Source organism: Neodiprion virginianus, chromosome 6 (genome assembly GCF_021901495.1).
Source record: "Neodiprion virginianus isolate iyNeoVirg1 chromosome 6, iyNeoVirg1.1, whole genome shotgun sequence".
NCBI lineage: Eukaryota > Metazoa > Arthropoda > Insecta > Hymenoptera > Diprionidae > Neodiprion > Neodiprion virginianus.
The window spans coordinates 30,593,195-30,609,562 of NC_060882.1; the positions used below are offsets into that span (position 1 = coordinate 30,593,195).

General features: G+C 35.7%; 3 protein-coding genes across 10 annotated transcripts; 1 reads left to right on the top strand and 2 right to left on the bottom strand.

Annotated features, from left to right (window-relative positions):
* Positions 1-426: 426 nt before the first annotated feature.
* Positions 427-1,775, bottom strand: LOC124307224 (uncharacterized protein C16C10.8). The gene is made up of 2 exons (XM_046768734.1): positions 1,640-1,775; positions 427-1,510 (listed from the first exon to the last, which is right to left on the bottom strand). Exons 1-2 carry the CDS (start codon positions 1,762-1,764, stop codon positions 508-510), a joined length of 1,128 nt encoding a protein of 375 aa, XP_046624690.1. The 5' UTR covers positions 1,765-1,775; the 3' UTR covers positions 427-507.
* A 1,475-nt stretch (positions 1,776-3,250) lies between these two features.
* On the bottom strand, positions 3,251-14,931 carry LOC124307217 (ralA-binding protein 1). Of its 7 annotated transcripts, XM_046768711.1 has the most exons (12): positions 14,857-14,931; positions 14,457-14,747; positions 13,941-14,076; positions 12,329-12,576; positions 12,121-12,237; positions 11,589-11,733; positions 11,306-11,486; positions 10,926-11,240; positions 10,329-10,710; positions 9,974-10,224; positions 8,703-8,839; positions 3,251-5,153 (listed from the first exon to the last, which is right to left on the bottom strand). In XM_046768711.1, exons 2-11 carry the CDS (start codon positions 14,539-14,541, stop codon positions 8,714-8,716), a joined length of 1,986 nt encoding a protein of 661 aa, XP_046624667.1. In that variant the 5' UTR covers positions 14,542-14,747; positions 14,857-14,931; the 3' UTR covers positions 3,251-5,153; positions 8,703-8,713. The 7 variants fall into 7 exon arrangements, with proteins under 7 accessions (XP_046624667.1, XP_046624666.1, XP_046624669.1 ...); XM_046768710.1 differs by having other exon boundaries at positions 14,457-14,925; XM_046768713.1 differs by having other exon boundaries at positions 10,455-10,710; positions 14,457-14,924.
* LOC124307209 (nucleolar complex protein 3 homolog) lies at positions 3,374-8,477 on the top strand. Of its 2 annotated transcripts, XM_046768691.1 has the most exons (11): positions 3,374-3,511; positions 4,495-4,772; positions 5,146-5,434; positions 5,607-5,898; positions 6,020-6,354; positions 6,487-6,857; positions 7,267-7,431; positions 7,527-7,633; positions 7,703-7,884; positions 7,963-8,060; positions 8,229-8,477. In XM_046768691.1, the coding sequence occupies exons 1-11, from the start codon at positions 3,506-3,508 to the stop codon at positions 8,455-8,457; spliced, it is 2,352 nt and encodes a 783-aa protein (XP_046624647.1). In that variant the 5' UTR covers positions 3,374-3,505; the 3' UTR covers positions 8,458-8,477. The 2 variants fall into 2 exon arrangements, with proteins under 2 accessions (XP_046624647.1, XP_046624646.1); XM_046768690.1 differs by having other exon boundaries at positions 7,527-7,884.
* Positions 14,932-16,368: the final 1,437 nt, after the last annotated feature.

A 16,368-nucleotide genomic window follows, 5' to 3' on the forward strand; every position in this document is an offset into this window, starting at 1 on the left:
CGCTTCCCTAGTTTTTTGCTCACAGTGGTCTCCCACTCGAGCAGCAGGTCCTATTAAGAGGTAGCGGTGTGTAGAAGAAGACGGAAAACGATTGTTGCCGCTCGCGAGGAGAGCAAGATGGGGATACTTTATTTCCTAGAAAAACTTCCCCTTAGGAGCGTGGACGGACTTATAGAGAGGTCCGACTGTACTTGTCATATATCTCGAATACTGTCCATTTTGGGAAGATATGCCAGCTTATTAAGTAAGTCCTATTATAGTTTTAGGAAAAATTTCTTAGTGGCTATTCATGTACCACGTACGATATTTGTAGGCGGAATAGTGGCTGGATCAGTTATTTGTTACTTATTATTTGGCAGGAGGGAAATGATTAAAACAATATAGAAGATATACCACCACATGCAAATCAACAAATAACGCAAATAATTTAGGATGAATGATATTGAATCAAAATTCCCTTATTTTTATTGTGGTCGTTTTCTTTACAAGATTTTGTCTGCCTAGATATCACTTTGCTAGTTTGACTTTTCCATCTTCGATAACAATCTGTGTCATTCTATTAATTTTTCTGTCAAATTTAGCAGCAGCATTTCCTTTTAGTACTGTAACTTTACTATATATTTGATACTGTCGCAAAACTTTTTTTCTCAATTTCCTCAGAGAAACTTCCTTTTTAGAGTAAAGTACCTCCAGTATAGCATCACTCCAGTTAAATTTCTTGATTACCATTTCGTTATTATAGGAAATATTTTTAGAATTATTCTGACTCATTGCAGTTGTTAAATTAGTACTTTCTAATTCATCACCTATAAGTTTTTTAGACTTTTTACTTACAACGCAATTTTCTTCCATACCTATTGAACATAAATTTTGCTCGAAATTTTCACAATTTCTATTGTTAGTGTGGAAGTTTTCCTTCTTCTGATATTGCATTTCTTCAGGTATTTTCCGCTTCAGCGATTTTTTCGATTTATTGCTACTGCTATTATCAGTTGTCTGCAGGCTGATTTCACAACTTTGATTCTCCGAGTTCCCACTGTATTCGGCATTAGGATCTGCTGTTTTATATTCATTGGATAAGTTTTCGTTGTTCTCATTTTCCGATATATCTGTCTGAATCATCGGTGTCACTACATTATCTTGAGCGACAGAACAAACATTAGTATTTGTAGGAGCTTTATTCGCTAAAGTTTTTTTGAAGGCTTCTTCCATTTTAGTCCATATACTCTCGAGGACTGTCAAGTTAACTCGACCGGCTAACATGCTTTTCATAAAATTAAAAAACTTTGCTTTTTTTCTCGGCACATTGTCATGATTTGACAATGTATTAAGAATGTTCCTTTCAGCAACAGATAGGTTTTCTGAATTCTCAATGACAGCATGTACTACTGCAACCCAATCTTGTTGTTTTTGCTCTCCTTTATTTTTGCTCGGCCGGAGGACAAAGTCTTTTCCACCGTACCGCTGCGCCTCCGTTATGCATTTGGTGTGTTTGACAAACTCTTGTCCCCTATACATGGAATCATACATCATCTAGCACACAGATTATGCAAGGTATATTACGAATTTTTCATATTTCTAATTGTATTCTAGTTTTTTTGTTTTATAAATCAGATAAATTCACCCAACTGGAACGTACCGAAAATCTTGGAAACAATCCATGCAACTGACTGAAATGGAATTTCTGCACTTGAATTGAAAGTGTTTTCCGACTTTAGGCTTCTTTATTGCCTCACCACAGTGAGTACACGTGAAAAATACCATTTCTATGGATAAGCACGTGCCGGAGAATCATGAATGCAAGTATTTTTTTCTCCAATTTGCTCTGTCGGGATTTGCTTCGACTGGCAACTGTTGACAGCATAAAAGTAAACTAACCTACAAGTTAAATATACCGTTTTAAAAATGAGCTATAATTGTTGGGTAAAATAAACTCAGGTCGTTGTAAATCATAGGCCTAGTGGTAGATTTACTCACTCGAATTGAGGTTAAATACTGCGTGGTAATCCAAGATGCCAAGCTTCAAGCACGAAGTGAGAGGGAAGGAGACCGAACTCCGACCCCAAAAGTGGGATCAATTTTCCAGCGATGAGTGAGCAGTTCGCTGCGAAGAATAACCGAGGTGACAAGTCACGCATGCGCAGTACGATTAGCTGCGTCCTTGTATCTCTCGCATAAAGTGCGAGTGAGACAGTTTTGTTGTTGTGACAGCAAGTTCATGAGGTTATGATGCGTAATAATTTCTTGGCATAATGATAGAATCACAAATATGGCTTTATTATTTGCAAAAAAGAAACGTGAATACGCTGCGAAGTCAGAAATCATAGGTGCGTATTTTACGAACGTTGTTTATGGAACTTTAAGCCGTAAATAGTGGAGCATTTGAATCATTCTGGACGTTCTTACAGATATGGAGCAAGTACTTAATGAATTTAATTACACGTATTTGAGGAAAAAGCTATGTGTAAGTATTTTACCAGCACCAAGTTGGGGTTTTACACGAGGAGATCGCACATTTTTTGGTCTACAAAAGATTGAAAAGGATTGCTGTTTTACCAGATATGCACGTTGAAATATACATAGACAATAAAATTTGGCCGCTCTGAGAATGTATTATCCTTGTTAATATGGATCAGTTTATTGTTCTTCTGAACAACGTAGATAAAATGCCTTTGCCAGATCACTAGGATATTGAACAACCATTTGTTACACTCATGCTTTAAATGTAAACAATTTATCAATCATGTTCAATACGAAAATTGTAAATGGTAAATAGGAGAATCAGGATATATACAAGTTTTACATAATAGAAATTATCAGCTACAGTGATGAGAATTAGGAGATAAGGTTAGGATGTAGAATATAAGGATTCACAAATTAGATATATACATAAAAACGATATTTCTTGCTTGTTGTTGGCAATTTCAATTTATTGTACAATCTGGTAATAAACATAAACAGAAGTATAATTTTGTTTTACCATCACTCTATGATCACGTTACGTACCGAGGGAGCTTTAAACAACGTGTGATTGTTATTTTTGTCTTTATATTTGGTTTTGCACTGCGGTACACGACACGCTGACATCTTACCGTAAAAACTAACCTCACTGTCATAACAAAACTATCTCACTCGCACTTTACGCGAGAGAGATAAGGACGCAGGTAAGTCGTACGAGTCGTACTGCGCATGCGTGACTCGTCATCTCCGTTATTCTTCGCAGCGAACTGCTCACTTTTTTATCGCTGGAAAATTGATCCCACTTTTGGGATGCGGCCTCGGCAGAGTTCGGTCTCCTTCTCTCTTATTTCGTGTTCGGAATACACCCAGCATTGAATGTTGTCCCGCGGTCATCAGCGACATCAGCAGAGATCAGCCTGCTCGTGAGTTAACGATCCCGCGTCGTCCACGTGCTTTGAGTCAATTTTGAAATTCATTGACGCTGGAAGTGGTGTCTGCATAAAAGTAGCATTTACTCTTTCTGTTTAAAAACCATTGTTCTGATATGGGGGTAAGTCAAGTGAATTCAAATATATATTTGCACTATACAAGTCTTCTTCACCCGATTGCACAAGGTGACATAACCTAATGGTGCAACGCGCCATACTACACATCTGCTCATTGCATCAAAAATTATATACCGTATTATGGATTCCCGGAAATTCACACTTTCGACACTTGTAGAGAATTGTGATTTCTCACATTTTAGCTTGTTCTTACGTAAATGTTCTTAAAATCAACAGTAATAACTATATTTATGTCTAAGTTAGCTTGAGATGAATTAAAACGTATTTTCCAGAGGTCTTAGAATAGTAAACAAAACCGATTCGTCGTAGTACGAGTGCGCGGTATTGAAAATTAGGTACCGATTTTCATTACGGGTTTCGTATTCGGTAGTTTGGGTTAACCGAAATATCGAAATGTCGGTAGACTTTAATCTACAAATATCGTCGGAAAAAAGATTAAGAAAAATCTGTATTAAACTGTACTAAATAACTTTAGGTTATCAGAAACTTCGGTATTCCCGTACCGATACATTTCGAGGAAGGAGATACTGAAATACCGTGCACCCCTACTCCATAGTGTTAGAACAAACTGAGACACATATTTTGAATTTTTATTTGCTACGTTACCCTTACTGTTTGATACAAACCTTTCGCACCGTAACATCCATACTTAACAACAGCTCTTTTTGCAATCTGGATCCCAGTGGTCAGAGAATATGCAGCATTTAATAAGTTTGAAGTTAGTAACATTATTATAAGAATGCATGTTGAGGAAAAATCGTTACTTCACACCTTTAGGATTGTTTCAAACTTAGCAAAACATAATTTAAAAAAATATACTCATGTATTGAAAAGCTCGTTGAAAGTTGTTTTAAAATTGGACAATGATGATTTTTTCCCTGATTTTTCATTACATTAATATTAGTAACTTTAGTTCCATAACATTTTAGTGCTTTTATTAATATGCATCTTCTATCATTCTTTCAAGAAAATAGCAAAGTCGAAAATCAGTAAGATAAAAAGGAACAATCAGACGAGGACTAAACTTTCTAAGCAGGGAAAATTGAAGAGCCGTAGAAACCGTAAAACTCAAAAACAGTTGCAACAGCCACCTACAACACTAGTGTCAAAAAATGTTGAAACAGAAGATGAGAGTGATCATGGTGAAGATATGCTTGGAATGGTTGAAAAAGATGACTTGGAATTTTTGAAAAAAGCTGTATCTAACCAGAGTTACAATCTTCTCAACCAAATTAGATTAAACCAGTATGTAATTAATCCAAATTCATGTCCTTATATACAATCTTGTGATAAAAACTTGGGTCAGTATTATGGAGTATTAAAAATAAAACGCAATCTCCGTTGGGGATTGAATGGAAAGAAATTCCTGCTAACAAAATTTCTATAATGGAGAAAGATCTTGGGTGATTTCAACATCACCTATTCAGTCAGAAAATTGAAACCATATTGATGTCAGATGATTCATTTTCTCTTTAACAGTCTGTAATTACAATATACTACCATCTTGACATTTTGTTAAATTTAATCTTAATTCATCTCAAAATATATCCAAATTGAAGGAGTCACCCAGCTTGCTCGTACCCTAAACCAAGTCACTTTCTGCATTGTCTTAATCTAGATCAGAGCCTGAAATCAAACGAAAACGGAAAAAATCTACAGAACTTGATGATTTAGAGGAGAAGTATGAAAATGCGACAGTCAACACCACAATTACAACCAGTCGTACACGAATGCTCCTGCCCATCAAATCTCAAAATAAATTAATTGAACGGCATATTCCACTAAGTGAAATAGAGAACTTTGATACAGACGAACAATTAAGAATTGAACAGGATCGTAAAAGTAATGGTCTACAATCTGTAGATGAAGAGGAATTGACCGACCAGGAACTAAACCTAGAATATATTGTAAGAAATTACCCAAATCTGAGAATACTGATTAGACAAAAGATAACTGTATTGACATCTATAAGCGATGTAAATCCATTGTAAACGGGGAAAGTCTTTCAAGACCTGTGGCATATCAGAAGTATGTTTTTATGTAAAAATGCACATGGTATTAAATAACACTTTTTTTTAGGAGGAGGGAAAAATAGATGTAAGTAAACCAGTATCAATGGTAGAATTGTTGGCATGCAGAGAAGAGGTACTTCAATCACGTCGTTTCAAGATCGGAATTTTGTCAAGTGGCCTATTAGAAAATCCTGAACTGAAGGCTGGAAACTTGAAAGTACTTTTGTCACTTATGGAAGAAGAGCATCCAGAAGTTTATATTACCGTTAGGAAATTGGCAATGGTATCCTTGTTGGAAGTATTCAAGGACATTCTACCTTCCTACAGCATTAAACAAATCCCCCAAGATAAAGTTAAATGTATGATACTGATTACTGACCTAGTCCACAATTCAATTTGTCCAAAACACCACATTTTGTTAAATTATTCTATATGATGATATATCATCCTAACCGATACATATAAAATAAAATTTTTTAGTGAAACGGGAGACATTGAATTTACAAAATTATGAAGCAGTAATGTTGAAAAGCTACAAGTTGTACTTACAGAAGCTTGAAAAATTTGCTAGCATGTTGAACGGAAAGAAATTGAACATGAACAAGTTACAAAAGCAGGAAATAATATTGGGAGAAATTGCTATCACTTGTATGTCAGAGCTTTTGATCGCACATCCATATTTCAACTTCTCTGTCAATATTGCTAACCTTTTGGTTCCATACTTGGATAGTAAATGGTCAAATGTAAGGGAGATAGTGGCTAAATGTGTTACTCAGATATTCAAAGAAGATAAACGTGGCGAATTGTCTCTTGTGGTGAGAGTTTGAATGATAAAATTAATCTATCATTGAAATATAAAAAATAGATACGGAAATTTTTCTGAGTCTTGTTGAAAATTTATTAACGCTAGTACTTTGCCAGTCTTTATCTGTTTGTGCCTTTTACAGATTGTGCGTCGAATAAATCAATATATAAAAACTAGGGGTCACTCAGTTTATGTGGAATTATTGACCGTACTGTTGGTTCTGAAAATTTCTGATATAAATTTGGATAAGAGCAAAGAGGAAGAATTGAAACAGAAGAAACTCCAGATGCATAAGCAGAAATTAATTTCTATGAGTAAACGAGAACGGAAGAGAAAAAAGAAGCTAGAACAAGTTGAAAAAGAGATGATTGAGACTAAAGCGGAAGAGAATAAACAGAGCAAGCAACGGGTGTTGACCGATATAACCAGTATAGTATTTACTATTTACTTCCGCATTCTGAAGCAAATCCCAACGGGCAAAATTTTGTCTGTAACGTTACAAGGATTAGCTAAGTATGTTTTCATCCAAGCACAAATTGCTGCGTCATTTTTTTCTCACAAAATAAAGTATCTTAGGGGTAGAGATAAGACATCTTTGAGCCAGTTCAAATTTGATAGGCAAAGACAGACCAAGCAGGGAGGAATATGCATACAAATACACCAACTATGTAAAGTGTTATTGCCGACTAATTTTTGGGTTGATAATAACAAAGCCTTTTACATTTGAATACTCAAGAGGCACCATGACCTAAGTACAGCAAGTGCATCTACATACCCCTCTAATTGGTCCCCCTTCCCAATCAGAAAGACGTGATTTATGTCCTTAAAGTGGTATAAAGAAAGAATTAGACTTTACTGCATTATTTAAACTGGGCTTGTTCAAGTGGTGTGATGCGAAAGAACATTTATTTACTTTTTGTAGGTTTGCACACAGCATTAATATAGAGTTCTATCAAGATTTAGTTAATGTTCTGAATCGATTATTGGATGGTAACACCTTAACTTTGAGAGAGCAACTATATTGCATTGAAACTGTCTTTGTTATTTTATCTGGACAAGGGGAGGCATTGAACATTGATCCATCAAGGTAATTATGAGCTGCAAAAATAGTTCACTTGTGATCCACGCATAACAATGTCAAAGGACTAAATGCGGAAAAATTCTTTGATTTTTGTTTTTCAGGTTTTATTCACACCTCTATAGAAACTTACTTGGTATTCATGCGGGTAAAAATCATGCGGATTTAATAATTATTTTACGAACGCTTGGTAACATTTTGATAAAAAAACGTAAGAACATCTCACAGAATCGACTTATTGCCTTTCTGAAACGAATAAGTATTTTGGCACTACAATTAGAACACAATGGTACGCTTGGGATACTAGCTATCATCAAAATAGTGATGCAACTTGGAAAAGCCACTGACATTTTACTGGACACGGATTCCTCCATAGGAGAAGGTTTCTATGATTCGGTGCTGAATGAACCTGAATACTGCAATGCTCAACGTTCAGCTTTTTGGGAACTGGTTCCTTTACAAGTAAACTTAAAAGAAATAGCATTTTTCAGCACAAATTGGTGATTATACGTCTGTTGATTCAATACCATTCACTTTCAGAGGCACTATCATCCAATGGTGCAAAAAATGGCGAAAAATATTGCAAGAGGAGTTCCTACAAGTGGAGAGGGCAGTCTAGAGCCAGAATTTGGGAAATTGTGAGTACGAGGCATGATTCTATATGCAGAGACAATTTACTATATTTAAACAAGAACCACTTTTGATGATCCACTTTTGATGATAGTTTCAAAGTGTGCTTTCAAAACATTTTCTGATAATAATAGTAGGAATTAATTTTTTAACATATTCTTGTCCTCCTTTTTAAGATCTCCAGTGGAGCTCTTTGACGAATACAAAACAACAGGGGTTATGTTCAAGCCTGCTGTTACTAAACCCAAAAAAGTAATATCGGTGAAATTTTATGGCTACAATCACCATATAACGAAACTTTACGAGGATTATTTCGAAGATATTTTCCAACATTCGCGTCAGAATGATACAGCTCCGGATTTTCATGGGTCTTTCAAATTGAAGAATCTTAAATGTATACAATAATAAATGATTTTGCACGATAATGCGACTTCTCTATAAATATTATATTAATGTATAGACATGAGGGCTGATTGTTCAATTGCCCAAGTAAAATTCACCCACTACTTGAAAACTAACTATAATATACTGATTGTTGAAGGCCTTCTAATAGCATCACAAAGGTATGTCAAAGACACATGAGAGTCAGGTCGGTTTATATTGTATGCTGGTTTAAGAAACATCTTCATAAATCAATTTATTGTCATTACCTTAGAAACCATTAAATTTTTTTTGCAGCAAGCATACAGTCTTGATCTGAAAGTTGTTGTATCAGGAATTGTGCACGTAATTCCACGCAAGCTATATTTTCTTCAATAATAGTTCTCACAAGTGTGGCCTTTTTTTTCTAAAACAATAATTAATAACATATAGACAGGTCATACTTATTTTATACGACCAAAGTATAAGGCTGCAAAATTTTAAGCTCGGGAGTAGTTTTTTGTGGATGATCGAGTCTTAAGATTCATGAAATATTGTTATAGAATTTCATACTTTTCGAAATAAATATTAAAAAGAATATAAATTTTTATTTTTATTTTCCGCTCTAGCTCATGAACAACAGTGTTCAAATGGAGACGCGCACAAAGGAGTGTGGAACAAAAATTTATTCATGATCATGTACCCGTGAAACTTTTTATGCATATAAATTTGTTAAGTCTGTCTTATAAAATCAAAAAATAAATTAAAAATAAAATAACTCAATTTATTGTAAAAACCACGAAATTTTGTAGTAATAATTCATCATGTAAAAGTAGCGCGTCCTGTCAAGTGTTGCAACCTCGTTTTTTTTTTTTTTAAATCATTCTTTTTTATTTAGAGTTTAATTTAAAGAAAAAATAATAATAAGACGCTAATTTTGTTATGTATATAAAATATGGGGGAATTTAATCTTTTCCAAATAATACTGTTGCTACAAGTAGTCATTCATCTGACAAAAGAGTTCGCAAAAACAATTCTGGGACGTAAACAATTGAAAATTTTCACATGGTAAAATGTGTACAGTCTAACGTCCCTTAAATGTTTGATAAATTAAAAATATGAGAACTGCTTCAAAATGCTTAATGCAAGCTGTATTACATACCTATATATATCATAATTAAAGATGTGGACAATGTCGGTAATTGGTAAAGCTGTCACTTATTTAGTGTTTCATTTCACGCAAAACTAAAATTTTCATGACCTTGTTATTAGAACTGATAACTTTTTCATTCATGATTCATTCAGGTTTATTTATTTATTTTTTATTTCTTGATCAAAAAAGACCTTTGAAAATTAGAAAGTGTTGTATCGCTTCGGAAGAACTACTTGTAGGCTACAAATTACGCAGTGGTATATTTCGTTGCAGAAGTGCTGCTTAAAAAATTTTCAAATGCGGCAACTTTGAATGCGAACCCTTGTATGAATTTTTTTGGCATTGACCAGAAATTAATGTTCTTGTATACTGTATTAAATAAAAGCGACTATGAAATGTAATTTTTACCTCCAGCATCTGATTTTCCAGAACAAGTTCAATTATTGCAACCCTATCGGCTTCTTCGGGAGTACAGGGGACTGCTATGGGCTTACTTCTTTCAAAGTCCTTATTCATCAAAAGTTCGGCCAATCGTTTTATTTCACCTCGCTCTTCGGCAATACGCGATCCTAGTGATTCCTGCATTGCTAATAATTCGCCATAGATCAGCCGTTCTCTCAGTTCCTCGTCACTATCGAGAGATATCTGTCGAGCTTTCACTTTAATAAAACAGGTATAAATCACATTTTCTAGTGTGCGATAAATGTCATTTGGAATTAATATTTTTAACAAATACACGTTTCAATCAAAATATTATACATACAAATTTGCAAAGTTTCCCCACTGTTTCGATTAACTACTTCGTCTGGTGTTAGTTCATTAGCTGATGCATCCAGTTTTTCTTGGATGCATTTAGTTTGCGAAACGTGTTTACTTGCAGGCAGCATACCTAATTTCTCATTCACTTCAGGTGTATCACATTGGTCGTTTGATTCGTCCATACTTTGAGAACAACTTTCTTTATGGGCTACAACAGCCATAGGCAATGGCTGATAATCAGCTTTGATGTAACTATTATCTTCCTCAGGAACGATCTTAGCTTTGTGCAAACTGATATCAAGATTACCCTCGTCGCCTAACTTCAAATCTTCTTCTAAACTTTTGTGCGTTGATCCCTCCAATTTTTGCACAGTTTTGTATTTTCTCTACAAGTGTAATAAGTCTACAATCTGTACTACTATTTTCAAACCTACAGGATGAGTGTCATTTCCAAAACAAACATTTCACAAACATTCCAAACTAAGAAATGAATATTAATTTACTTATACTCATTGGCTAGTTTGCTGATACTGAGATTTGATTAATATTCTTTTCCTTTCCGGAATCTGTATTTTTTTCGTGAAATTGCGAAACCTCTCACCTTGAGCTGCGTTATGAGACGCTGCACTTCCCACAATTGTTCCTCTCTCAATTTGGTTACAAATCCTGCGTTCATTTGCATATGAATTTGAGACAGCAATGATTCTTGTTTGGCCAACTCGGCAGCTATGGCATCCATAGTGTCTGGTAAGTTTGGACTACCAGAGGCCAATGGTGGAATATACTTGGATAATTCAACATTTGCAAATAATGCTTTGCAATGTAACAGCAATGCCAAGAGTAGTCGATGGCTCATTTGCAAAACTGGACTCAGTGTCATTGCGATAGACTGAGCATTCATTTTGGTAGTTTTTTCCTAAAATTTAATAAGAACCTTGTTTCATTGAGCATTACAAGGAATATTTACTCCCGAACACTCACATGTGCAGTGAGGTGATCTAAATGCAAGATCACCCATGCCAAAAGAGTCTTGTTACACTTGGGTAGTTGACTTATCAAATCAATTAGCTGCGTTTCTCTCAAAGCAACTTCTTTCAATGAAGCTGCCTGTTCAAATCGAGATACAACTTCGCCATTTTGAAGTATTGGTTCCGGCAACTCTCTGCAAGGTAGGAGACAGAAACCCTGATTACTCCACGTAATTACGTACCTGGTATATTTTCATTTTTATTGAACAATATTTCAGTCAGAATTTAATTACAACCTGAGAAATAGTATCAACAAACTTGTAGCCACCATGGGATCAAACTCTGACATATCTACCACTTCTCGTTGATTGTAAAGTTTTCGCAGATGTTGGACCTTGGATTTTACCGCTGAAACTTTGTATAGTCCATCCACAGTCATACCTGGAAGCGATAACGAGAAAATTTGCAGATACATGTAAGCGTTGCAGTGTCAGGCCATTTTGAAATTTCGACTGGAGAATACCAGAGTTGATCAGCTACAGATAATTTTTTTGTTGCTATAAACGGAGTGCTCGAGCGGACCTGAGCTATATGATGTTCTCTCCCTAATAGACAATAATAAACTTCAATAATTGAATAACATTTATATGTCACTCAAGTCGATGATTACACAGGAGACTTTTAAATGCCTCTTCTAGACCTTGATATTTTTATACTGCAAAAGCACTTCCACACAAATTGACCATCAAGATGAAGTACATGAGCCTGGCCGTCTAGCCAGTTTTCACTAAATATTCAAAGATATAATTATTGATGCTATTGACTTGCCATATTCTTCAATGTAATCAATGCAATTTCTTACAACCAATGGAAGCTCCACTCCGTCATGACAACGGCCTCTTTCCACAGCCATTTGAAGAGCAACGCCAAAGATTGGTTGTTCTTCTGAAACATGTTGATCAATAAAGATTGATTAATTTTTTATTGGTATATCACCCCAATCACAGGGCTTCAGTATTCTCTGCAGTTGTCTTACCACCAATATCAACAGTTTCTTCCCAATGTTTTCCTTTTTTGCGATCCTTCAACTTTTGTTTAGATTTCTCCTTATCTTTATCTTTACGTTTCTCTTTGTCCGTATCCTTGTCGTCTTTGTCTTTTTTTTTCCTCTCTCTCTCTTTATCTGTTTCCTTTTCCTTACCATCTTTTTCTCTGGATTTCTCTCGCTTTTCCTTCTTAGATGGGAACTTGAATGTTTTAGACTTTTTTGACTTCGATGGACTCCTAAGAAATGTATACATTAAGAAGTACAATGCGTACAATATGAAAAGATGGCCAAACACATTTATCTTTCGTTAGATATATATATATATAAATTCAAAAACGTTTGTGTAGGATGGGGATTTATAAGTCCCTTTTACATCTATTTTGTAAATATATCGCAAGTCAATAGATGCGATACGCAGAAGCCGTTAACTCATTTGTAATAGTCTCAACCGTATAAGATACTAATTTCATATCCAAACCTACAAGAACTGTCTTGAGTAAGTGTGCATAGCTAAATAACATGTGGAAATGTTATTAGGTAAGAAATTAATTGCTTGTCTCTTGTACGTAGTAAATAAAAACTTTTATCACAAAATATAAGTTTGTTAAGTAAATTAGAGCAAGTATAATCAACAAAATTAAGTCACCGCAACTAGAAACAAAGCAGTTGTTAGACATATTCGTTAAGCACTCTTATTTTTTTCAAGCAAAAACAAAGTAGCTGGGAATAGTATTTACGTAAAGAAAATATGAGGGCCATGCATCTCTGAGTGATGACAGAAGCTATTAATTTCAGAATCTCAGTCAATCGACAGGCAACAGCTAATAGGCTGCAAACGTAATTAGATCTACCATGCTAATGTTGATTAAGAATATGTAATAGTGAGCACCCTTACAAGGTTTAGCGTGATAGAAAAAATTCACTAAAAGCGATTATGAGGAATTACGGAAGATTTCAAGCAAAACAGAAATCAGTAATTGTAATAGTAGATTGTGCACCAAAGAAGCAAAGTAGATCTTTTCACGCGAAGCACAAGTTTGCAATATGAGGTGTAAGTGAGCATGTGTACGCAAGCCGAAGACAAATATTGCAAATACGTGAGTCAAAATATAATTTCCCTCCATGGTGCACATAATACTTTACGTAATAGAAGTGTGGCTCACAATTTTTATTTTTAACCAAGTACGAAAAAGAGCACTTTGAAATACTAGGATGTTATAGTGTACTTTTACATACTTCGATGCTCTTTATTTATACTGTCGTAAAAGTGATTGCTTTACATCCAGAAAAGACGTAAAAAAAAGACGCGTAATCCATATTAGTATTATATAAGACACTTTTGTTGCCTTCAATACATCTTCGCAAATGTACATCATTCAGCGATTTGAATGATAATTATTGAAATTAATTCCGTGGACAAATATGTGTTGAATAGCAGGTAACAATTCAATAAACTGAGATATCTGATTGAGAAAGTATCATAATTAGAGATAACATCTGATAGATGTTGTCTTCTATTTTTTCCATGATATACTAAAAAAATGAATATAATTTCTGCATGAAAGGCATTATTACTATAAAGGCATAAGTATTACAATACTTAGTTTCGATGTCTTCTTCTGGGGAGCTTTCACCCTCTAGCGTAGCATATCCACGATCCTTTTTGTCTTTTTTGTCCTTACGTTTGCCAATGAGAAGTTCCTTCTTAGACGGCCTATCGTGTCCATCGTCACTAACTTTCCAACATAAATATTGTTTGAACTAGTGGTTTGTTTGAGTTTTAAAACTATAAATTTCAAGTCGAATGTTAGACACTACAGGTGTCATTAAAAATGCTACGCTTCAATACTTAGAACTACACGCAAGTCTCGTGAACCTTGTGTAGCTCTACACAGAAGTTTGGCCTACATGTATATGTCCGTTACAAGTTATATAACTCGATGAAGATTTATTCAACTCTCGAGAAAATTGGGAGATTTATGCCGAAATAGGAACATAGTTTCCACAGGAGGAATGTAATACTATCACGCGCGCGCGCGTGTGAATATGCGTGTGCGATTTCTGCAGGCAAAAAATGAGCCCGTGCTCCTAGGATGAAGAATCGTTAATATCTTACAGTCGCTTTCATTGCTCTTTCTCCCGGATTCCGAAGCGTACAAGCCAGGAAAATCTTTTTCAACATCAGGGCTTTCGAAATCCATCTTTATACAATTATGACTTTTCTTGTAAACGTGTTGACTGTTTAAGAAATCTGCAACCTCCAGGCATGTCGCAATATTCGACAGTTCTTTGTTCCGTCTTTTCCTTCAAAATGATTGTTGGTTTTCACTTGTTTGACAGTAGCTTGACATTAATTGACGGATGCAACATAGTCAGTTTGGTCAGGTTTGGTCGGTGAACAGTGAATCTACAATGAAGACCGTTGGTCAGTCAACGTGAAGATGCTGTTCATACTCTACTAAAGGGCACTGGCCTTATGGGAGATGGTGTGTCAGGAAAATTGGATGGCAAGTTACCGACTAGGGCCTCGTATAAAGGTCGGACAATCCCAATTTAGAGGCCCTATTTGGTAGTAGGTTTGTTCGTGCTAGTGTGACGTCGGAACGGTACCTAGTGGAAATCTCCAGATGTTAGACACCGGAAACATTCACACGCAGCTACAGCCAGACTCACATCAGTAGTTTGGGTCACCAATTACCGATTAAGTATTGAAATACACCGGACAACGGGCATTCTGTCGCCCTAATCGAACGAACCGAAGAGGGAGAAATTGTTGGATAAAAGATTTAATTTGGCTTACCTTTTCGAGAGTATTCTGGATGCGATGACTTGTAGATTGGTGAGAGGTTTTAGCGGAATAACTGACTTTAATATTTTGGATATTTTGACTAACTTGGTTTATTTTATAAGTTTTGATATTTAAAAGTCACAAACGCAGAGTTACACTTTGTAAGATCTTAAACTTAGTATGACAAAATGGATTTTAAGTTCGCTGAACTTTTGGGCAGAGTAACGTTGTATGAAAGTTTTAATGCAAAAGGCTAAAGGATTTTACCGCGAGACTGTACCGGAACTAGATGACGAATCTGGAGGTAGAAACACAAGAGAGCGATCGAGTGATCGGTCGCCCTTTTTATAGGGGTCGATCGTTGCGCAGAACGATCCCCCTCTCTAGTTTTTTGGTCACCTTTGCGCACCTCCCCTCTTTTTCTAGGAATTTCTAATTAGGTCACGACATCCTCGCGCATACACGCCCGTTATCTTAGTTCTTTAGCTATTACTATATCGTAGGTTTTTACGTATGGTGTATCGCTGTTTGGTGCGGTGGTGTAGGTGCGTGGACTCGGTTCCGTAGTTCTCCGAACTGCGTGGGCTTTTCGTTGTGGCGCCAGCCCCCTTTGTGGCGCCAGCCCCTTTTGTGGCGCCAGCCCCCTTTCTGGCGCCCCTCAGCCACTTAACTTCTTCCTGCCTACCTCTTAATGTTTTTGCTATCTTGTTCGTTACAAAGCCCATATTTCATTCTGGTTACCTGTCGTTTGTTAGTTTTACAGCTATATCTATATAGAATTACATATGTATTATAGTCGACTACTGTCGTTGTTAACCTGGAGTACAATAGCTATTGTTTATGAACATAGTTTGTTATTTGTTTAACATTATTAGAATCGCGCTGCTGCGAATATCCTTAGTTGTTTGTGTTATAATTATCTTAACAGATTTAGAGTATTTAGTAGTTTGATGATTCATAGCTTTAGAGCAGGTTTACATGTGTGCTTTTGTATATGATTCCCTTCTGTAGTTGTTCATTCTTATATTGATATGAATCGGCTTGGAAGCTTCTAGAACGTTTTCGTTTCGTCGGTAAGTTTCCTAATGTATTCTCTAGGTAAGGCTCTGTATGGTTCCACATTGGAGATCTGCATTGCCTTCAAAACGTAGCGCGTGTTGCCTACAATACGGCGTTGCGGAATAAGGTATAGTTCATGCTGGGTAATTAGCATTCACGGTTTGATGGTTTTGCAGTCTCT